The 24344-nt window shown below is 43.8% G+C and overlaps 2 protein-coding genes across 3 annotated transcripts in view; both read right to left on the reverse strand.

Moving 5' to 3' along the window:
- Positions 1-24344, reverse strand: part of LOC138980498 (WD repeat-containing protein 35-like) — a 77680-nt gene that overhangs the window by 41877 nt on the left and 11459 nt on the right. Inside the window, exons 6-15 of one of the 2 annotated variants that reach the window (XM_070353375.1) lie at positions 20014-20093; positions 19400-19480; positions 18704-18869; positions 17590-17735; positions 15481-15606; positions 14719-14811; positions 10400-10492; positions 4323-4519; positions 3617-3689; positions 2560-2580 (exon numbers count right to left, since the gene is read on the reverse strand). In XM_070353375.1, coding sequence (XP_070209476.1) covers positions 2560-2580; positions 3617-3689; positions 4323-4519; positions 10400-10492; positions 14719-14811; positions 15481-15606; positions 17590-17735; positions 18704-18869; positions 19400-19480; positions 20014-20093 — 1076 coding nt within the window. The remainder of the gene's footprint in view (positions 1-2559; positions 2581-3616; positions 3690-4322; positions 4520-10399; positions 10493-14718; positions 14812-15480; positions 15607-17589; positions 17736-18703; positions 18870-19399; positions 19481-20013; positions 20094-24344) is intronic. The other variant, XM_070353377.1, reaches the window with a different exon arrangement.
- LOC138980734 (KRAB-A domain-containing protein 2-like) lies at positions 21296-23755 on the reverse strand. Its single transcript, XM_070353639.1, has 3 exons — positions 22197-23755; positions 21488-21624; positions 21296-21425 (listed from the first exon to the last, which is right to left on the reverse strand). Exons 1-3 carry the CDS (start codon positions 22854-22856, stop codon positions 21296-21298), a joined length of 927 nt encoding a protein of 308 aa, XP_070209740.1. The 5' UTR covers positions 22857-23755.

The following is a 24344-nucleotide window of genomic DNA, read 5'->3' on the forward strand; positions in this document are numbered from 1 at the left end:
ACCACGTGTAGTTTGCCGACTCGTACTAGCAACAACGGGACTGTTTCTTCCTCACTTTCACTGCTTGTATCGCTTTCGTGAGGCGAAAACGATACGTCCGAATCATGCTCTACGGGATCCTCTAGGTCCAACATCCGAAGAATCTCCTCCCGAGACAAGGCTCGCCTTTGATTCATTTTTTTTCCTCAAAAACGCACACAAATCAGGCGGATTTGCAAATGGCAGAAGGGGACGCCAAGTGTATCAAGGGAAACAACTCAATTTATTTGCAAGCTTCAAAAACCGGGAAGCAATCACGAGTCGTGTACCTTGTATGTCTAATACTAAAATAGTCGCTTCCCGTCCGTGGGCGTTGCAGCGCTATTACTAATATAGTCGCATCCCGTCACGAAAGTGTTAAACTAGTTAGTTAGGAGGGGAATCAAGCTTTTAGGTGATCTGAATAATCCAGATTGTGCCTTCGGGGTTGTGGTCTGATTGCGTTTGGTACAAGTCAATAGGGGGATGCTAATTAAGGGTTCATAAGGGTCAACCTGGAACAGAATAGGGGTGCGCCACCAGGTTCTTTCCAAATAATATTGTCATGTAGAGATCTCCAGACCAACCTTAAAATTCCCAAGTAGGGAAGAACCGCACTTCCACGTCGTGTCCAAAGAGATAAAATAGCTTATGTGTGAAAGTTATTCCTTTTGGTAGCAAGTCAGCGATGAAATATTCTGTACAGGATCAAACTTAAAGTTAGCAAAGCCTCACTTTAAAATAGGTTTCAGGGGGATGAGATATAATTTAGTGCTTTTGTGCGAATAGCCTTTTTTTTTAGAATTGACGTTTAAAGGCAATCTGGGGTTTTGTAAGATGTGATGCTTTGCTGACAAATATATTTGCTATATAACCACCTTTCCACGTGTGTAACCAGAGTTTTCTGTGTGTCTCGTAGAAGTCATCTTTCTTCTCGTGATCTTTCTACCATGGAGACTTAGTAGTCAAGCCGTCATTTTAGGTAAGGGTAGATTAAGGCAGCAGACGTCAGATTTCACAATTGCATGCACCAAGGTTCAACCACAAGGCGAGAGACACTTATAAAACATCCAAATAAAATTAGAGATGAAATATACAAATATATTTGCAATGCTGAACAAAAAATAAACGTTAGCTTTCTAATTTCAAAGAACATACTTTTGTTCCTACTTACCGTCTTTATAGTTTTCCGCCGGCAAAGGATGGCAAAAAACCCCACATTATCTAAAATAGGAAAACTGCCACACATCTAAACACAAAATTCACAATACGAAAAACACTAAATGCACATTCAACAAATATTACATTATATAATGATCAATGGACTGATATAGCCACATGGTAGAGAGAGAGAGAGGGAGAGAGAGAGATATAGAGAGAGTGTGTGTGTGTATATGCAAGCATGTGTGCCCGAATGGGTATTTGTGTGTGTGTGTGTTTAGTAGAAAGAAAAAGGTAAGTTTTAAAATACAGAAAGAGTGAAAGTGTATGCCATACACACACAAAATTAATAGTTTTAGCAACAACAAAACACAAATCTACTGCCTACACCACTACTGACCAGTTGACCATGCCAGCAGACACACACAAAGATACGTTAAACCAGCCCTCCCAATACAAAGTTAAACCAGCCCTCCCAATACAAAGTTAAACCAGCCATCCCAATACAAAGTTAAACCAGCCATCCCAATACAAAGTTAAACCAGCCATCCCAATACAAAGTTAAACCAGCCATCCCAATACAAAGTTAAACCAGCCATCCCAATACAAAGTTAAACCAGCCATCCCAATACAAAGTTAAACCAGCCATCCCAATACACAGTTAAACCAGCCATCCCAATACAAAGTTAAACCAGCCATCCCAATACAAAGTTAAACCAGCCATCCCAATACAAAGTTAAACCAGCCATCCCAATACACAGTTAAACCAGCCATCCCAATACAAAGTTAAACCAGCCATCCCAATACAAAGTTAAACCAGCCATCCCAATACAAAGTTAAACCAGCTATCCCAATACAAAGTTAAACCAGCCATCCCAATACACAGTTAAACCAGCCATCCCAATACAAAGTTAAACCAGCCATCCCAATACAAAGTTAAACCAGCCATCCCAATACAAAGTTAAACCAGCCATCCCAATACAAAGTTAAACCAGCCATCCCAATACAAAGTTAAACCAGGCCTCCCAATACAAAGTTAAACCAGCCATCCCAATACAAAGTTAAACCAGCCCTCCCAATACAAAGTTAAACCAGCCATCCCAATACAAAGTTATAACCAGCCATCCCAATACAAAGTTAAACCAGCCATCCCAATACAAAGTTATAACCAGCCATCCCAATACAAAGTTAAACCAGCCATCCCAATACAAAGTTAAACCAGCCATCCCAATACAAAGTTAAACCAGCCATCCCAATACAAAGTTAAACCAGCCATCCCAATACACAGCAGCAAGAACTCCCAATATCCACAGCACATAGAGTTGCACAGCAGTTACAACCTGTAACCTCCATTTTTTGATCAGTTGTTAATGAATTTACCTTCATTTTTACTTTGAAATCCTGATGGAATATATGTACACGTATGATGTTGAAAAAGATGAGCAAATCACCATAAGTGTGTGTGCATAGTGTGTGTGTGTGTGTGTGTGTGTGTGCGTGTGTGTGTGTGTGTGTGTGTGTGTGTGTGTGTGTGTGTGTGTGTGTGTGCATGTGTGCACCCATTTTAATGTGTGTGTGTTTGCCTGTGACTGAGTGAATGCAGATAGATTTGTGTAAATATATGAACGGTCGTGGCCGTGTTTGTCATTGTGAATGTGTGTGTGTGTGTGCAATGGAGAGAAAGACAGAAACAAATAAGGGAGGGAAGACAAGACCGAGAGTGTGTGCCAGGGTTAGCATTTTAAAGCCTGATTACTTTAATTATCAAACCACCTAATCAGTCAGGAAATGAAAACAGCCAATCAAAATGTCAAACAAAGTGATTGTTTAATCTGCTCTTTGCAAAGACTACTTTGCAGACTCTGTAGCAACTCAACCAACATAGAACGGGCAGACCTGCGAACCCTTGAGGCACCTCTAGTGTAGCAATTTATGTTTAAGTACAACATTTTCTAAAATGTATTCCCACATCCACATTCATGCCATCTTACACAAGAATAGATCGTTTAATAAAGTTTCATGAGAATGTAGGAACATAAAATGCCCATTAGAGAATTGTGTTGTGCCCGTTTTCAGTGCAGACGATGCTTTATGACCCATTATGTGACCGCTACACAGAGTGGGAAGCAGACAGGCGTACCAGGACTCACACAAAAAGTGGGAACTGTGGCATTCTTGTCATTTGTTTGTGTTTTGCTTGGCATAGCAGCGTAGCAATTGCTCTTAAAACGTAGCATGCTACGCTGACAGCGTAGCGGTTAGCAGCTCTGAAAGGGTAACCTCTACTAACAGTAACAGGGAAAACTCTACTTTTCTCGACAAGCAGAGAATCTACAAAATACAGGTTACACAGCAATATAATTCTCATAGAAGTAAAGATTTGATACTTTTCTTTCCACAATGAAATGAGCAGAAGCCCAACAAGATTTGAACTCACAGCGTACGCCTTGCTGAAGTCGACTTCCTCCTGGTTGGAGGTGCCTGAAGGGATGTCATCGATGTGGAACAGTCTGGCAAAGAAAGACAGTGTCAAATTATTCATCGAAAGAAAAAAACTAGGCTGGTTCAGGGATGGCCAAATCTCACCATTTTAACTCGCCAACTGGGCGAGTAACTTCAAGAACGTTACTAGCACGCCAGAAATAAACGACAGATCTAAATTCCAGATTTCACCATTCCTCCCCCCCCCCCCCCCACACACACATACAAACTGAAGCTTCCACATACTTTTTAGATCCTGCCTTGCGACGAGTGGCCATATCGAGGGTGGCGAGTTTCTTGGGGTTTTTGAACTGCCAGCAGTAGATATAGACGGCTGACCTAAATTCCAGGCTTCACCCCCCCCCCCCCCCTCCTCACATACCAACTCAAGCTTCCATCAACTTTTCTGAGCTTGCGTGTGGCCATCTCGAGGGTTGCAAGTTTCTTTTTTTAAAATTTTTTTTTAACTATCCTCAGTATAAAGCTGAACTTCATTCCAGTCTTGACTATGCCCCCTTCGGGTTTGCATAACAGTTTTTATAGGCTAGCTAAGAAATTGGCCCTAACATTTTCAATCCTGTTTGATTGCACTTCGCCTCCCGCGGTGATCGTAGTGTCACGGCACTCGGTTACATCTCTGCAAAACTCAAGCTTCCACCTACTTTTCAGATCCTGCCTTGCGTCGTGTGGACATCTCGAGGGTGGCGAGCTTCTTGGGGTTCTTGAACTGCCAGCAGTAGAACGCCTCCTTGCATGCAGCGATGATGTGCGTCTTGGTCATGGTCAGGTACACCGGGTCCATCTCAATGTACTTGGAGTCTAGCGGAGTGCCGATCGAGTTGCACAGCACTAGCACGTACTGCACGGAGAGAGAGGAAAGTGGGTCACGGTTAGAGGGGTGGAAAATGCACAGGCATTGATAGGATTGTAGTTTGCTGAGTATGAGGAAGTATTTCAGTACAAGAACAAAGTCAGCTGGACAATCAATATACAGAAGTGGATAACTTGTACAGACTTACGGGAATAACGACATACACACATGCATACAACTATGCACGCTTGCACACACACACAGACACACACACACACACACATCAAATACACAGAAGACAGGTGGATATACACATTAGGAAAGAAACACACACACACACACACACACACACACACACACACAAAGCAGAATAAGAATAGTTAAAAAAGATCCCCTGGGACAGTAGGGGCGACCACACACAAACACACACACACACACACACTCACAGACACACAGACACACAGACACACAGACACACAGACACACACACCACACACACACACACACACACACTCACACACACACACACACACACACAGACACACACACACACACACACACACACACACAGACACACACACATACACACACACACACACACACACACACACACACACACACACACAGACACACACACACACACACACACACACACAGACACACACACACACACACACACACACACACACAGACACACACACACACACACACACACACACACACACACACACACACACACACAGACACACACACACACACAGACACACACACACACACACATCAAATACACAGAAGACAGGTGGAGATACACATTAGGAAAGAAACACACACAGACACACAAAGCAGAATAAGAATAGTTAAAAAAGATCCCCTGGGACAGTAGGGGCGACCACCCCCAACCAGGCGCGTTCACAGGTGGCGGATAGTGTGATGGCCTTCAGATATGGAGGTTAGCTGCGAAATAAGCCAGGCTTGCCAGGACGAATAAGCAGTCGCGGACCAACTGGCGGTGCTTCCAACAGGATGGGGCGGGGTAACAGGTGGCACTGTTACACTCAAGAAATACCCCAGGTCTCCAATGACGGGAGCATCATGCGATCAAGAGCCGCATCTTAAGTTCTAGCCCCAGGGAAAGGTCACCTCAGATAAACAAACCAGCCAGCTATGGCCAAATAGCCGGGTAGACTGGACTCGACAGCCCTGTAAAGCCACCAGTCTAGGAGAAGGACCACTCCGATATAAAAACACGCTGAAGCCGGATGAGCTGGGCCATGTACAAGGCTGTCGTCAGCAAGACTGAGACTGGTCTTTTTTGCACAGAATCAAATGACGACATTTATAACAAATGACGTCATTATCAAGATTGGTACACAACATATTATTGTGCATAATTTCTTTGTGATCCGTTGTGTTTTCGTAAAGATACAGTGTATTTAGTCATGTAAGCGAGAGACACTGGCCTAAAAAATGGCGGCAAAAAGCACATTTTCAGAGAAGGATTTTCGATCCTACATCAAAATAAGAACGGCACTTGGTAAAACGGCCGGTGACATACTTGAAGAGCTGAGAACTTTAAGCCCAGGCACAGCACCATCTCGCGCGACAGTTTTTCGGTGGGCAAAGCATTTCTCAACAGGGAAAACGTCTGTGGAAGATGCAAGGGGAAAAGTGAAGAAACCACCTGTAACCGACAATAAAATGGTGTCCCATGTGCAACGGTTAGTTGATGAAGATCCCCGAGTGAGCAGTCATTTTATCGCCGAAACACTGGACATTTCGTCGTCGTCTGTCTTGAGAGTTTTAAAACACAAACTTGGATACACAAAGGTGTGCGCGCGATGGGTACCACATTTCCTCACTGAAGAGAACAAGAGGTGTAGGGTTACGTTTGCCCAACGGCTACTCAAGATATACGACGGATGTGATCAACAACGCTTGGATGAGATCGTGACTGGAGACGAAACTTGGGTGTACTTCTTTGAGCCAAAAAGAAAAGCTCAAAACAAAGCATGGATAAAAAAAGGTGCCAATGCCCCTCGGATCGTGCGAAAAAGTCGCTCCGGCAGGAAGGTTTTATACACAATATTTTATAACACAAAGGGCGTTATTTTTCAAAAACCACGCGAAAAAGGCAGAAGCATCACTGGGGTGTACTACAAGAAAAAAGTTCTTGCTGGCATCGTTCGTTACTACAAGAGAGTCAGACCAACTACAGGATTGAAAGGGATCAAATTACTTCATGATAACGCACCTGCTCACAAATCCAAGGTGGTGAAAGAGTACCTGGAGGAAGAAAACTTTGAAACTTTGCCACATCCTCCCTACTCTCCTGATCTTGCACCCTGTGACTTTTTTTTGTTTCCTCATCTGAAAAGACAATTGGCTGGGCGTCCATTTGACAGTCGATCAGCCCTCGGATCGGCTGTTTTCCAGTGTCTGAACCAGGTGCCAAAAAACGACTTCAAACGGTCATTTCTTGACTGGGTCCAACGACTTAAACTGTGTGTAGCCGCTAAGGGAGAATACTTCGAGGGTTTGAAATAAAAAACAACTGCATCATCTAAAGATTTCCCGGTTTTTGAGACCAGTCTCAGTCTTGGTGACGACAACCTTGTATGGCGCATAACAACAGCTCAACGCATCAACGCTCATATGACAGACGACAACAAGAAAAAAGATCCTTTATAGACAGAAAGATTAGTAAACTCAGAGCACTATCAAAATAATCATAGAAATGCTAACACCATGTCAGACAACACAGAAATCATGTGGTTTCAGCTTTCAGAGCTGTGCACAAAGCCTATTCTCTTACCTTTCATAACGCTCCTAAAGTTATCACAAGGTTTGTCTGTAGATATAAATCTCCAACTTTTCTTCATGCTGACATAAAGAAGGCTTACACATTTCAAGAAAGCTTTTGTGAATGCTCTCACTTCACAACTGCTGCATGTTTGTAAATCCTGAATACGGTCCACATTTTTTGCAACTTAGCACAGCTTGGCTAACAAGATATGCACACACACACACACACGCACACACACATGCACACGCACACACACCTGTGTGCTATCCTAACCCACACAGATATACAGATAACCAGAGAGAGTGAGAGAGAGTAAGAGAGAGAGAGAATGGGGGGATGGAGTAAAGGACCTAGGAAGGTATTGAGGGAATGAGAGAGGGGGAGAGATTGAGGGGAAAGGATCGAGGTGGAGAGGTCGAGAGAGGTCGAGAGAGGTCGAGAGGTCGAGAGAGGTCGAGAGAGGTCGAGAGAGGTCGAGAGAGAGGTCGAGAGAGAGGTCGAGAGAGAGGTCGAGAGAGAGAGGTCGAGAGAGAGAGAGGTCGAGAGAGAGAGAGAGAGAGAGAGAGAGAGAGAGAGAGAGAGAGAGAGAGAGAGAGAGAGAGACACACACACCCACACAAACACACCCACACCAGCAAATTACCTTACAATTAACCAAACTTCAAGACTTCTGATCACTCTACAAGGTCTGTGAAATCACTGTCCAGTAGCATGGGGCGGGGGTGTAGCTCAGTCGGTAGCGCGCTGGATTTGTATCCAGTTGGCCGCTGTCAGCGTGAGTTCGTCCCCACGTTCGGCGAGAGATTTATTTCTCAGAGTCAACTTTGTGTGCAGACTCTCCTTGGTGTCTGAACACCCCCGTGTGTACACGCAAGCACAAGACCAAGTGCGCACGAAAAAGATCCTGTAATCCGTGTCAGAGTTCGGTGGGTTATAGAAACACGAAAATACCCAGCATGCTTCCTCCGAAAGCGGCGTATGGCTGCCTAAATGGCGGGGTAAAAACGGTCATACACGTAAAAGCCGTGGGAGTTTCAGCCCATGAACGAACAAACAAACAAACAGTCCAGTAGCAATAGACGATGTTCAGAATCAAGTCCGTCGGGTTTGCATGGGTTGTGAACGAGTTTGTTTGGTTGGTTGTTTGACTGTTTGTTTGTTTGTTTGCTTAACGCCCAGCCGACCACGAAGGGCCATATCAGGGCGGTGCTGCTTTGACATATTGCGTGCGCCAAACACAAGACAGAAGTCGCAGCACAGGCTTCATGTCTCACCCAGTCGCATTATTCTGACACCGGACCAACCAGTCCTAGCACTAACCCCATAATGCCAGACGCCAGGCGGAGCAGCCACTAGATTGCCAATTTTAAAGTCTTAGGTGTGACCCGGCCGGGGTTCGAGTTGTGAACAAGTGAATTGTAACTCTGTGAAACATTGAGGCATGCATGCTTTCCCATGTGACATTACAGACAATTGACTGGCACAACCCTTACAAACTTGATGGAGTTATTTCTGACATTGTCTATTGCAAACTTAATTCACTTTATGATAATCTAAAACTTCCAAGCATGTTGCTGTGCTATGCAATAAGCATTATGGCTGAGAAACACCACTGCACTGAAAAAAAGTGTAATTAAAATAAGCAACATTCACACCCTGTTTTTAAACATTATGACTTGGCAATGTTGTGTATTGAAAATATACTGCTGAGAAACAAGAATCACAACACAATTATTTTACGTGTATGCGAAGCTCTCATTCCTCCTGTTCCTCGCCTCCCCCCAAAAAAAACCCACTACTCTGATATGAACAACTGGATTTCCAAAACAACACATGCACCCCTTCTATGTTTGAGTCAAAGTCTATAAGATTTTGAGATATCTCGGAGACATTTATACAACTTACAAGTCTGGTATCAAGGTTGTAAAGTTTTAAAATGTTGTTTGGTTAACGTGTTCAGGACCAATTCTACCTATTCTAATTTTGAAAATAACAACAGCGGATATAGCCACATCAATCTCAGTACCCAGTCACACCCACACACACAGCTAGCAATCACCAGTACCCAGTCACACCCACACACACAGCTAGCAATCACCAGTACCCAGTCACACCCACACACACAGCTAGCCACATCAATCTCAGTACCCAGTCACACCCACACACACAGCTAGCCACATCAATCTCAGTACCCAGTCACACCCACACACACAGCTAGCCACATCAATCTCAGTACCCAGTCACACCCACACACACAGCTAGCCACATCAATCTCAGTACCCAGTCACACCCACACACACAGCTAGCAATCACCAGGAGAAACACACAGACACACAATCAAACAGTTACAACAAGTTCAGCCTTCATTAGCATCCCCAAAAGCAGTTTGTTTGTTTGTTTGTTTGCTTAACGCCCAGCCGACCACGAAGGGCCATATCAGGGCGGTGCTGCTTTGACATGTAACGTGCGCCACACACAAGACAGAAGTCGCAGCACAGGCTTCATGTCTCACCCAGTCACATTATTCTGACACCGGACCAACCAGTCCTAGCACTAACCCCATAATGCCAGACGCCAGGCGGAGCAGTCACTAGATTGCCAATTTTAAAGTCTTAGGTATGACCCGGCCGGGCTCAAAAGCAGTGGTAAAAGTCAGAATCAAGTTTACCAGTCTATCATCTTTGCTGGCTTTCTGCAGAAGGACAATATCCACTTTCCACAGACAAGTTTCACAAAAATCTACAACCCACTTATTTTTGTAATATTTTTTTTATCTATGAATTAAAAAGGACAGTTATTTTCTGCGTTCGTCTATTGCAGTCAAATGTTCGCACAGCTGCTGCTTACCAGTCCAGTCCTCTATTTCAAGTACGTTTATATCCATGCGCAACACAGTTATACCGTTATCGTAAGACCTTCAAACATTTGGAAAACGCAGGTCTTCAAACAGGAGTAAATTTACTGACATTACGAAGGAGAAAACGAGAAGAAGAAGACTGACATTAAAGAAAAAAAGGGTGAGAAAATGAAGTCTCCAAATAGAGGGAGTCTTGAGGTGGAAGGTGATGAAATAGAGAATTCGCTGTATCTACAAAGGCCCGTGAACGATGAGCCCTACCACCCACCTGTCCCACCACCTCGTCAGCCTTGGTTGCCAAGCAACAGTAGTCCCCGCATGCTGTGATGGAAATCAGGTTCTTCACGTACTTCACGTATTTCTGAAACACACAATGAAACATGTACATGCATGTAGAAACAGATTTAATTTCTCATCTGAATTAGTATAGACATACATGTACATGCTAAGGAACAAATGCGACTACTGTAAACAAGAAGGGCAAAGCCCATATGACTCACATGCTTGACCTTGACCTTTACATGACCTTGACCTTCAAATAACTAAACCTAGCAATGACATCATACACTAAGAACTGCTTTACACATTTTTCCTACCAAAATACATGTGACCTTGACCCAAGGTCATCCAAGGTCATGCAACACAAAGCTGTTAATTCAAGACATAGGAAGTACAATGGTGCTTATTGGCTCTTTCTACCATGAGATATGGTCACTTTTAGTGGTTCACTACCTTATTTTGGTCACATTTCATAAGGGTCAAAGTGACCTTGACCTTGATCATATGTGACCAAATGTGTCTCATGATGAAAGCATAACATGTGCCCCACATAATTTTTAAGTTTAAAACAGTTATCTTCCATAGTTCAGGGTCAAGGTCACTTCAAAATATGTATACAATCCAACTTTGAAGAGCTCCTGTGATCTTGACCTTGAAGCAAGGTAAACCAAACTAGTATCAAAAGATGGGGCTTACTTTGCCCTATATATCATATATAGGTGAGGTATTCAATCTCAAAAACTTCAGAGAAAATGTGAAAAATGTGAAAAATAGCTGTTTTTTAGACAACATTTATGGCCCCTGCGACCTTGACCTTGAAGCAAGGTCAAGATGCTATGTATGTTTTTTGGGGCCTTGTCATCATACACCATCTTGCCAAATTTGGTACTGATAGACTGAATAGTGTCCAAGAAATATCCAACGTTAAAGTTTTCCGGACGTCCGGACGTCCGGACGGACGGACGGACGGACGACTCGGGTGAGTACATAGACTCACTTTTGCTTCGCATGTGAGTCAAAAACCAATCTCAATAAAAGACAGCCTGGCGGAAAGTTTGAGTTTTTGTGTGGAAATGACAAAGCAACCCGTGTGCCCAACAGACACATTCTGGAAATAACTCTGTCAGGTTTGTATGGGTTTTGAAAGAGTGAATACCCTTGCTTTTAGTGAGGCAAACTTTCTACACGTGCTCCTTGTCCACATGTTTCAGACGCTCCCCCTCGGTAGTGACTGGCCTGTAATGTCCCGTGGGAAAGCTCCACTAACTAAAATCAAAAGTATTCAGTCTATCACAACCCATACACACCCCACACAGTTATTTCTGAACATGGTCTATTCTAACAGCACTTTGATGTTGGATAACAGTATACGTATCTAGGACAGCCTACATCTTCAAAGACTTGCTAGGTAGCTCTGTTATAATCTTAACTCTGAGATTAAAGGATGGCATACAATCATATTCATACAGCTTTTTTGAAAAGCTTTGGAACTGCGTAACAATCATTTGAGAGCTGCGTAACAATCATTTGAGAGCTGCGTAACAATCATTTGAGAGCTGCGTAACAATCATTTGAGAGCTGCGTAACAATCATTTGAGAGCTGCGTAACAATCATTTGAAAGCTGCGTAACAATCATTTGAGAGCTGCGTAACAATCATTTGAGAGCTGCGTAACAATCCTATTCAGTTCAGTCATGGGTTATCATAGGGGCTTGTAGGTACAGGCAAATCCAGCTAACTCACAAACGGTTAAGTCAAAAATTCGCTTAGCACACAAAGAAATTCTGGTCCGGAATTATCCCTCTTTATCTATGTGTACAAAGTACCCTGAGCTCGAAATGGGATTTCTCTCACGTAAGTCGAAAGACGGATAGCACACAACAGAAAGTCAGTCCCAAAGACAAAGTTTACTCTATATTTACTACAGCAACTCGAAACACGAAACTTGGCGTCTCACACTAGCGCATTGTGTAACCTTATTCCCTTCTTCTCAACACGGACGCCACACCGACTGGTCAGTCGGCACGCAATAAAGTATGAACTGAAGTTAGGAGGGGGCGAGGAGTAAGGAGGGGGCGAGGAGTAAGGAGAATTATCCAACTCCAAGAAAACATTCTGAAAAAGGTGGGGAAGTGGTGACAAGGCAGTGAACGCACTCACCATGCACTGACATCATACGAAAGCAGCCACACAAACACAGCACAGAGGCAGAGGCAGGTGTGCAGATGCTTTGTGAGAATAAGCGTTGAAAACCAGTTTGAATTAAAAAAAAAAAAAAAGCAGATAGAGCCGCATGTCATAATCATTCTTCTTGTCTGGCTCAATTGACTGCATGCCGATCTTGTGGCAGTGACTTTTCACTCTTCAGTCGGACTGGCCGCTCTCACTCTCCCTCACTGACTACCCCAAGCCCTGACAACTGATCCTTGGAAATTGTTTGGAAGAGTACACCTCTCTATTTCTCTCCAATGCTCTTCCTGCTGACTTCAGTGACACCGGACACCCCACTGAGTTTAGCCAGCTACCCCCCCCCCCCCCCCCCCCTCCCCCTCTCTCTCTCTCTCTCTCCCCCCAGCCATGTACTGTTTGGTGCTGTGGCGGCCAGAGAGGTGTCACCGGCTAATTGAGGCCAGCTGCACTGTTCACTCAGAGCAAAACTAGTTGACTGTGTCTAACTTTTGACAAAGCAACACAACTGAAGGGTTCACAGATTAGGTAACCGACTCACTGGTCAAGGCTGCAGGGAAACAAGAGTATCTTGTCAATGAAAGAGGTTACACACAGATACGCGATGCTGAGAACGGTGGCCGATTTTTCACTCTCTTTCTCGGAGGGCCTTCATCATTGCAGGGACTGCTGTAAAGAAATGCTTGCTCAGAAACTAACTCTTTTTGCATTGAAACATGCACCAGAACTGGTGGACACCATCGACAATGTCAAACATGAAATCGAAGCAGTTTGCTTGAGGAAACGGTCGTCAGCAACTCAAACTTCTCTGTTTTCTTTTTTTAAGAAAATCTGAGGTGACTTTCTTTGTGGCCCCGCCCCCTCCCTCTGTAAGGACCCCCCTCCATAAGGACCGATTTTTGTCAACATTTTCAAGGTCGCTAGAGAGGGGTTCCACTGTACTATGACCAAGTCGAAATTTCGGATAGGACACAATAACAATTCGGTCCCTTCAATTTCGTCTTATCCGGATTTGCCTGTAATGCTCTGTACACAGCTCTGTTGTGAGCACGATGCACTGAAGAGCTATTGGGAGACAGAGGACTACAGACAGAGGACTACAGACAGAGGACTACAGACAGAGGACTAAAGACAGAGGACTACAGACAGAGGACTACAGACAGAGGACTACAGACAGAGGACTACAGACAGAGGACTACAGACAGAGGACTACAGACAGAGGACTACAGACAGAGGACTACAGACAGAGGACTAAAGACAGAGGACTACAGACAGAGGACTACAGACAGAGGACTACAGACAGAGGACTACAGACAGAGGACTACAGACAGAGGACTACAGACAGAGGACTACAGACAGAGGACTACAGACAGAGGACTACAGACAGAGGACTACAGACAGAGGACTAAAGACAGAGGACTACAGACAGAGGACTACAGACAGAGGACTACAGACAGAGGACTACAGACAGAGGACTACAGACAGAGGACTACAGACAGAGGACTACAGACAGAGGACTACAGACAGAGGACTAAAGACAGAGGACTACAGACAGAGGACTACAGACAGAGGACTACAGACAGAGGACTACAGACAGAGGACTACAGACAGAGGACTACAGACAGAGGACTACAGACAGAGGACTACAGACAGAGGACTACAGACAGAGGACTAAAGACAGAGGACTACAGACAGAGGACTACAGACAGAGGACTACAGACAGAGGACTACAGACAGAGGACTACAGACAGAGGACTACAGACAGAGGACTAAAGACAGCAATACAGTGCAATCCCCCTTTTAAGACCTGCACAAATCTGAGAAATCAGGTCTTAAAATGGGGTTCCACTGTAACATGGCGGTGATTCAATGACAGTACAGTGGAACCAAATTTAAGACTTACCCTTTTTAAGACATTGATTTTTTTTAGATTTCCTGTTCATAACCTCTGTAAATTTACCCTCATTTTACTCCCTCCATTCTAAGACTCCCTCCATTCTAAGACTCCCTCCATTCTAAGACTCCCTCCATTTTAAGACTCCCTCCATTTTAAGACCTGATTTTCTCAGATTTTTGGAGGTCTTAAAAGGGGGGTTTCACTGTACAGAAAGTCATTGTGACCTCGTTGTTCTTGGTGTCCCAGAAGATGACGCAGTGCTCGGGGCGGTCCGGCTTGGTGAACGAGTACACCACTGTGTTGGTGCAGTAACCCCACTGAAACACACACACATAGAGTAACCCCACTGTAACACACACACACAGGGTAGCACACCATACACATTAATCATACATGAAATACGTTTGAGCTATTGCGCAAGAGTGTGCATTTACATTGGCATTTATATCGAAAGAAGATCCCTGATGTGTTCCCACACTGAAGGAGTTCCCTCTAACCTGTTAAAATGGTACCCAGATTGCTCCCCCCCCCCCCCCCCCCCCCCCCCCCCCCCCCCACGCTTTGTGAGGAGTTCTCTTCATAACATATAAATTTGGGGCCCAGTAGCTCAGTTGGTAGAGCACTGGACTTGTGATCGGAAGGTCGCAGGTTCGAATTCGGGCCGGGACGGACACGGGTCAACTTTATGTGCAGACCCAGAGACGGAAGCCATGTCCCACCCCCGTGTCATCACAATGGCACGTAAAAGACCTTGGTCATTCTGCCATAAGTGCAGGTGGCTGAATACACTTAAACACGCAGACACCTGGGTAGCGATACTCCGTTGCTGCTAGCTTTCCACTGGGAGGAAGCGACCCGAATTTCCCAGCGATGGGACAATAAAGTAATAAAAATAAAAAAATAAAAAAAAAATAAAAAAATGTACCTTCACCTTAAACAAAGCTTACGTAACTAGACAAGCCAACACAAGCAGCACAAGATTTTACCTTGTAGTCAGGCCTGATGTTGGCGAAGTAGATGAAACTGTCGACGGCCAGAGCGATGCGCAGACTGCCGCCCTCCCATGAGCACGAGTACATGCTCTTCCCCGGCACCTTCAGTGTTCGCAAGTGCTGCACACCGATAAACACGAGCGTTACAGTAAGCAGACCTGGGAACCCCTGTTTTGCACTTAGAGTATTCTCAAACAAACTTGGTGTATTTTTAGAAAAATGAACATACTCCACACAGCATTTGAACATCCATGATTAAAACACGCTTCACACACGTCCGTCACACACGCTTCACACACGTCACATGGTTAATTATGTTTACCAATACATTCAAAACAAATACTTTTTTCAATGTTTACTGACAAAACCTGTAATCGTATATCAAAATACTGGATCGGTTTCGGGATGGGCTTGTGAAGAAAAGTAGTCTAGACATTTTTCTTGTCGTATTATTTTCCCACTGACCGTACTGATCATATTCTCGACAATGATGCGTACAAAATACAGCAAAATCGTATGGGTTCCCAGGAGCTGTTAGGGTATTTGTCCGCATTAGTAACAGTCAAAGTGTCATCTCTGTGCATGTCACGATACAGTAAAAGAATGCATGAACATTCTGTTAAAACCAAAGCAAACATTTTCCATGCACACAGAAAATGCAAGTTATTCCCAGTTACATACATTATAGATCCCTGCGCCTTGAGTCCGAGTCTGGAGATATGCGCGCGATATAAGACTTATAACTAACTACATTATTCACTGTTGGTGGTGAATGTTGCAAAGGTGTAAGGGTTTGGAAGAACAGTTCTTGAGCTTTAAAACTTTTGGTCTTATCATTCACCGAAAGTTATTGTGAGCCTGAGAAAAAAAAGAAGGAAAAGTCTCTGTGTATCATTCACCGAAAGTTATTGTGAGCCTGAGAAAAAAAAGAAGGAAAAGTCTCTGTGACTAAAACAGCATGGCTAGATAACATTCACTGCATAGGATGACCAGACGAACATCTTCTGCACATTGGAGTTAAGCTTTCTGTAAAAACATCCAGACAAGAATTATGAATGCAGTCGCAAACACACAACTATTAGACAAAACTAAACAAACAGGGCTACTCTGCAGCCAAGAGGTCAAAGGGAGGCAACCACTCTTCAAACACAGAAATCGGTGAGAATACTAAACTGACCTACTCCTGTGAGGGAAGTAATCCATTCATTTACTGACCTTTTTGTCAATATGTGAAATTAACTCAGCAAAATAAACAAACAAAAAAACAAACACTGCAGAGAGGCAGAGAGGCAGAGAGGCAAAGAGGCAGAGAGGCAGAGAGGCAGAGAGGCTGAGAGGCAGAGAGGCTGTTGAATTTCACTATGTGTCCACGTAGAAGGATGCTTTTATCCCACGTCAAAAAGTTGGACAGATATATGATGGTTTACAAATGAGTTTATGAGAAAACAAGAAGAGCAAACGCTCGATCGAGTCACTTTCGCAGTTCTGAATATTATATGAGGCATCAGATGGACAGGAAGAAATTGCTATTCACAACACAATGCATACCTGAAGCATACCTGTGACCTTGAAAAAGGTCAAAGGTCACCAAAGCAGACATCAAAGTGTAGAGGTCACTGGGAGTCACGTTCACATAAAATTTGAGCCCGGTCACTTTTATAGTTTCCGAGAAAAGCCCAACGTTAAGTTGTGTGTTGCCGAACAGAAAAGGCTAGTTATCTCCCTTGTTTTTCTGATAACGTTCGTAAAAGGCTACAGATGTAAATACTTTGATGTAAAGAATAATCCTACAAAGTTTCAATCACATCCGATGAACTTTGTCAAAGATATAAAATGTCTAATTTTTCCTTTGACGCTGACCTGTGACCTTGAAAAAGGTCAAAGGTCAACGAAACCATCGTTAAAGTGTAGAGGTCATTGGAGGTCACGACTAAACAAAATATGAGCCCGATCGCTTTGATAGTTTCCGAGAAAAGTCCAACGTTAAGGTGGTGTCTACGGCCGGCCGGCCGGCCGGCCGGACAGACTAACACTGACCGATTACATAGAGTCACTTTTTCTCAAGTGACTCAATGAAGTGTATCGCTTTCTTTCTGGGGTTACCTCTCCCAGCGGCGTGTAGAACTGAACCACGTTGACCTCTTTGTCCTGGCCCAGTGCATGCTGGGAGCCGGCCACGGCCAAAATGGCCCCCGTGTGATTCCACCCTATCTGGGACACCTGCATTCCTGTGTCGATCAAGATTGGGTCTGAAACGTAAGTGTGCATACAACTCTTTAGTGAAGCTTGTCACTGCCTTTGTTTCACTTCAAACTGTTCTCATGTGACCAACAGTTGACTGTGTAAGACAGACACAAACTGTTCTCATGTGACCAACAGTTGACTGTGTAAGACAGACACAAACTGTTCTCATGTGACCAACAGTTGACTGTGTAAGACAGACACAAACTGTTCTCATGTGACCAACAGTTGACTGTGTAAGACAGACACAAACTGTTCTCATGTGACCAACAGTTGACTGTGTAAGACAGACAGGAAAGGAACTCATGTGACCAACAGTTGACTGTGTAAGACAGACAGGAAAGGAACTCATGTGACCAACAGTTGACTGTGTAAGACAGACACAAACTGTTCTCATGTGACCAACAGTTCACTGTGTAAGACAGACACAAACTGTTCTCATGTGACCAACAGTTCACTGTGTAAGACAGACACAAACTGTTCTCATGTGACCAACAGTTCACTGTGTAAGACAGACACAAAAGGAAAGAGGAAACGCAAAAGAAATAAAGAGAGAAGAGAAACAATGACAAATACCATTCTTTAGTAAACGAGGGTAATAAAATAAAGCAGTAAATTGCTTTTTTGGACAGGCATGAGAATTGATTGAAAGAAAAAATCTCGGAATCTCTGAAATCTAGTTTAAAATCTGTGCAATCTGGCGCATTCTCTGTGTGTGTGAGTGTGTGTGTGTGTGTGTGTGTGTGTGTGTGTGTGTGTGTGTGTGTGTGTGTGTGTGTGTGTGTGTGTGTGTGCTTGTGTGTGTGTGTGTGAGAGAGAGAGAGAGAGAGAGAGAGAGGAGAGAGAGAGGAGAGAGGAGAGAGAGAGAGAGAGAGAGAGAGAGAGAGAGAGAGAGAGAGAGAGAGAGAGAGAGAGAGAGAGAGAGAGAGAGAGAGAGAGAGAGAGAGAGAAGCAACAACAAACACATTTGACTCACTCTCATCAGTCTCAGAACGCATGATCTGGCAGCGACCGTTGTCGAAGCAGAGAGCGAGGGAGGGGCAGTTGGGTTCCATGTAGCCGTTGAGACCGTTGTACCACTCCAGGCCCGCGATGCGAATAGCGCCCGTCACACTAGTCAGACAGAACACCTGCATCTTGCTCTGAAATGACCAAGACACAATGTGAATGCATTGAAAGGCAGGTTATTTCTTCCCTTATTGTATTTTTGAATTGCTGCACTTTTGTACACATAGCATTACAGGATGTTTTTGGTTGAACATGAAGCAGTCATATCAAAACATTGTAGGACAAGAATCCCAGCCATGCAGACCTGTAGACCATGAAATGGACACACAGGGAGAAATGTCAAGTGCGAAAGTTTCCCCATGAGACATTATTTCCCAAGTGACATTCTTAAGGCCAGCCACTAGTGAGAGGGTGTGTACAGAAACCAGGTGTGGTAAGTTTGTGGGAGAAAAAGCAAGGGGACTCATTCTTTCACAACCCATACAAACCTGCTGGAGTTATTTCCCCTGACAGACAGACTGACATGTGTGAGGAAAGAGACGTTGGTATAACTTTCTCTCCATCCCATCAAACCCTTCATCCCCCAGAAACTATCCCCTCCCATCATCCCCCCCTCCCCCACCCTCTTGCAGAACATACAAAGAATGCAGGCAAAGTAACTCACAATGAAGTTTCCCGTGTTGTCAAACACATGGACTTCTCCATTGGCAATGCCAAACAGGATCTTCTTGCCATCTGGCGACCACTGAAATCAAACAGCAATTAATGGGTTAGTCTAAAAGTTGTCCATGTGATCTCTTAAGGACAGGAGGTTTGATTCCTGCATGTTGACAAAACAACAGCAGGGTATGTTTAACACTGACCCAAGTTACCACCTTAAAAAACACACACAAATTAACACACAATACAATGAGACAGAATGTGAGTACATCCAATAACTGGCACTGACTGACAAGTAAAAAGTAAAATAACATATTGCATCTCGCCACACAAGCTTTGTATCTTCATATAAAAGAATGAAAGGTCTTCCACAAACAAAATTTCCAACAGTGAACCTGGAACATAAAATAAATATATAACATAAGGAAATATAAGAGGATAAAAGCAGCTTGTTCATTGCAATGCTTGTTATTCTCTCAGGTGCTTAGAAGATTGGTTCTGCTAATTCTCACTTTCTCTTCAGCTTGTTGCACATGTCACATGCATTCAGAGTGCTGTTATCCCTTTGTTTCTAAGATCGTAAAATAGCGGTCTGCCTCATTTGGTGAAGGTTATTACCTCCACACAGGCGAGAGTCAAGGACCGCAACTCCTTCCCCCATATGCGATTTCCGTCCAGAGATCCAACAATCACCGCCCCTGCACAACACAGGTATTTGCTCATTAGTTATTCATGTTACAGGTATTTTGCTCAGTTTTTCATGTCACACAAAGTAAATGAAAAAAAAGCCCATTGCTCCTTCAACTTGCCCCCTTCCAACATCTTCTTAACTCATTGTTTTACAGGTACGGATATATCCGTACCCACTCATATGGCTCTATCTGACCACGTACGGATATAGCCGCTCAGACAGTTAGCTTCAGTCGCTTCCTGTAACGTCCATCTAACGCCTGCATTCCAGCGTGTTGATATGTTACAGGGAATAACAAAATTTAGGGAATAAGCTTAATCACTGAAATTTTAAGGGAATAGGCTTATTCCCTGTTTCAACTGGGGAGTAAGCTTATTCCCTAAAAAAATCAGGGATTTAGCTTGTACCCTGAAATGGGAGATCATTTTTTTGGCTTATTCCCTGATTAGTTTAAAGCACACAAACAGAAACACTAATACAAGATTTGTTGCTTTAAACATTGGTTTATTCATGAATACACAAGGATCAAAATACAAGATAAAAATATTGCTGCACACAAACAATGAAAGCCCTAATAAGAAGTGGGCAACATGTCAAAACATTTACATATTCTGCGGACTGGTTGATATGAACACGAACGTATACATTCAAATCATGCAAAGTACAGATTGCATAAATTTGAACATGAAAATCACCTACAGTGACTTGACTTCATACTTTATCCGCGACTTGAAGCAAACAATTGAAGTCCAAAGCTCTGTTTTTTTATTTCTTCAATCTACCACAGCACGTTCAAAGTGTGATCTTCAATTTTTGTTGGAGCACGTCAAGAGGGCATGGCATCTTAAGTTGCAAGCCATGCGAGCCTTGAAGCAAGAGCATCGGTTTGTCTTGCACCGTTTTGATCCCGAGCAGTTACATTTTATGTACCCCTGTCCCCCACAGTTCGACTCTTGCCTCACAGCTGCTCGTAGTGAAATAGAACATTCCTCGTTCATATCCTGTAGATTGTGCATGGAATATGTGCAAACATCAAATTGATTTCGTGAATATTTGCCTTGGTCAACTGCTGGTATTGGGACTGTCACCGAGTCTCCAACTTTAGCTTCAGGAAATATTCGCTTGCTTCTTTTCACCATCCTTTCAGCCTGATTTTCTTGCGCCTGATAGGCCCTTTTACGAGAGACTAGTATATTGTTTTTATGCTTATCAATTCCTGACATTGAAGGACCTGGGGTTGAACGTCCTGATGCTGGCGTTGAAGATCCTGGGGTTGAACGTCCTGATGCTGGCGTTGAAGGTCCTGGGGTTGAACGTCCTGATGCTGGCGTTGAAGATCCTGTGGTTGAACGTCCTGATGCTGGCGTTAAATGTCCTGGGGTTGAACGTCCCGATGCTGACGTTGAAGGTCCCGGGGTTGAACGTCCTGATGCTGGCGTTGAAGGTCCTGGGGTTGAACGTCCTGATGCTGGCGTTAAATGTCCTGGGGTTGAACGTCCCGATGGTGGCGTTGAAGATCCTGGCTCGAAGTCCATGACCTGAAATAACAATTATTCACTTGGAAATGATGACATGCCAAAAGACTAATTTTGGATATATTGTTTTATGGCGAATAAATTATTATGGAATATAATTATAAGGTGACGAACATTTTTCTGAAATAAAGGCGACCCCCCCCCCCCCCCCATCCCTCCCCCAACCCACAAATCTCTCTCTCTCTCTCTCTCTCTCTCTCTCTCTCTCTCTCTCTCTCTCTCTCTCGCTCTCTCTCTCTCATGCAACTCTTCCTGTCTCATGCATCTCTCTCTCTCTCTCTCCCTCTCCTCTCTCTCTCTCTCTCTGTAAAATATGTATATTGTAATCTAAATGCTTAGTGTGTTTTTTCAGGCATACTGCATTGTTTTCTACGTCGGTTACTGAATGTGGCCGTTGCCCCCAGACTCCTGCCCCATTTCAGGGCAAACCTCTCTTATATCTGAGGAAAATAATGAAACAGAGAGAGAGAGAGAGAGAGAGAGAGAGAGAGAGAGAGAGAGAGAGAGAGAGAGAGAGAGAGAGAGAGAGAGAGAGAGAGAGAGAGAGAGAGAGAGAGAGTAAATAAGCAGCTTACCTCATGCTGTAGTAAGGACGTTGGAAGTCCAGGCACGATCGTTGAGGGTGCAGCCTCTGGAGATCCCAGCACGATTGTTGAGGATGCAGCCTCTGGAGATCCCAGCACGGTCGTTGAGGGTGCAGCCTCTGGAGATCCCAGCATGAGCGTTGAGGATCCAGCCTCTGGAGATCCCAGAGCAGCCTGCAGGTCATCCTCACTTTGCAGTCGTTGAAGAACTTCATTTGGGATGCTGCTTGAAGTAAACCCGATTTTGGCATCAGCACCGAACAATGCAGCAAATGGTGTTTGCTTTATACCTGAGTGATAGCTATTGTTCTTTTGAAATTGTACAAACTTCAAACCCACTGTCCAGTTTGTTGTGCTGTTGTCGGCCATCCAAGTTGTCATCATGTCCTTAATGTCGGAATTTGCTCTTTCAACAGACCCCTGTGACTGGGGATGTCGGGGCTTCCCGTGGACAAGAACCAAATCAGGCCACAATTCTTTTAGCTCAGTGATGACTTTGGCACAAAACTCGGCACCGTTGTCACTTTGAAGAATTTGCGGGGCTCCGAAGAGAAGGAAAATGTCTAAAAGTTGGTATGCCACCTCTGCTGCTCGTTTTGTTGTAAGGGCTCTAAGCACGCAAAACTTGGTAAGATGTTCCTGGTAGACCATAACCCATGAGTATCCTCCCTGTTTAAGTGACTGATAGTCAATTAAATCCACTTGAGATCTTGATCCAAACGACTTTGACAGGAGAGGCTTTACAACAATGCCTTTAATCGTAGGTCTTCTTTTTTTTCCTGACACTGAACGCACAAAGACTTGAACAAAGTGACACTGGCCTCTGTTATGTTTGCATACTTTTTCCCAGCCTCTTTCAACATTTTATCACGGCCACCATGGCCAGTGACAACATGGATGCGCTTTAAAACATCGTACATTTCCTCAACAAATATGAAGTGTTTAGGTTGCTCAGTTTCGTCCTTTCGCTTTAGAACGAGTTTGGATACTTGCCCACAGGTAAGAATTTCATACCTTCTTAGAAGGTGCCTTTGATGTTGGGTTTTAGTAGCTGTTGTCGCTGCTGCTTCCTTCACTTCATCTAAAATTCTGTGGTACTCATCTCTGGTCATAAGTAATCTATTTGCTTTGTCCTTATTTTTTAGCACTTCCTCAAGAAATACTTGTTCTTTCGCGTCCATGTTGCTTGATATGAATCACAGACTCGACTGACTTTTTCAATTGAACTGAATCTGCCCGAGGAAAAATCAAAACACAAACACCGACAACAGTTCACGAAATCATTCTGTATTTATCAAGAGAGTGAGTAAAAGTCAAGAAAGAACTCATTTCCAAGCAAAAGATGGTTTTAAAGAGTGATCAAAGCTCACTGATATCGAATTTATTTATGATAAAATGTACACGTCTTTCTGTTTGTGTGTTTCAAACTAATCAGGGAATAAGTCAAACAAATTACCTCCCATTTCAGGGAATAAGCTAAATCCCTGATTTTCTCAGGGAATAAGCTTACTCCCCAGTTGAAACAGGGAATAAGCCTATTCCCTTAAAATTTCAGTGATTAAGCTTATTCCCTAAATTTTGTTATTCCCTGTAACAGTTACTACAATTCTGAGTGACCTGCTGCAGAACAGCTGGTTTCGGCTAAAAAAAAACTTGGTCAACATAGGTGGGGTAGAAAGTGTTCAATGCCACCAGTGGTTGTTGGTAAATCAATGAATAAAATCAACAGCACTGTGCATAGAGACCACCTAGGCTGTTCTTTCTTTATTTGTGACAAAGGGGAGGGCTGGTTATATCCCATAGGCAAGTCTCAGGGCATACCTGAGACAGTGAAGAAAGCCCAACTTCCCATGCACCTCTCACATACACTGTTTAAACTAATGCCATAGGACGCTAAAGTTGCAAGCACTCAGTCCTACCAGCAAGGCAAATCATTTCCAGTGTCATGCGCTGATGTTTGCAGCAGTGGTAAGCATGAAAGTTTGCACATTCCACTTTTTTAACAGTTCAATCTGTCAGGAATGTTCAGTTTCTTACTACTAAAAACAGGGATGAAAATCTTTACCATTAGTACGGATAAAACGAATTTAGTCTGCTATCTCTTGGTAGTACAGTGGTACCTGTGATGAAAGGACGCCC

Source organism: Littorina saxatilis, linkage group LG11, assembly GCF_037325665.1.
Source record: "Littorina saxatilis isolate snail1 linkage group LG11, US_GU_Lsax_2.0, whole genome shotgun sequence".
NCBI classification, from domain to species: Eukaryota; Metazoa; Mollusca; class Gastropoda; order Littorinimorpha; family Littorinidae; genus Littorina; species Littorina saxatilis.

What these genes read in the sequence shown, in the direction of transcription:
- LOC138980734 (XM_070353639.1), bottom strand. Translation starts at nt 22,856, where the DNA reads ATGGTCTACCAGGAACATCTTACCAAGTTTTGCGTGCTTAGAGCCCTT. An exon ending in CGTCCTTACTACAGCATGAG is followed by an intron (nt 21,625 to 22,196) that starts GTAAGCTGCTTA and finishes TTGTTATTTCAG; the next exon opens with GTCATGGACTTCGAGCCAGG. An exon ending in TCAACCCCGGGACCTTCAAC is followed by an intron (nt 21,426 to 21,487) that starts GTCAGCATCGGG and finishes GTTCAACCACAG; the next exon opens with GATCTTCAACGCCAGCATCA.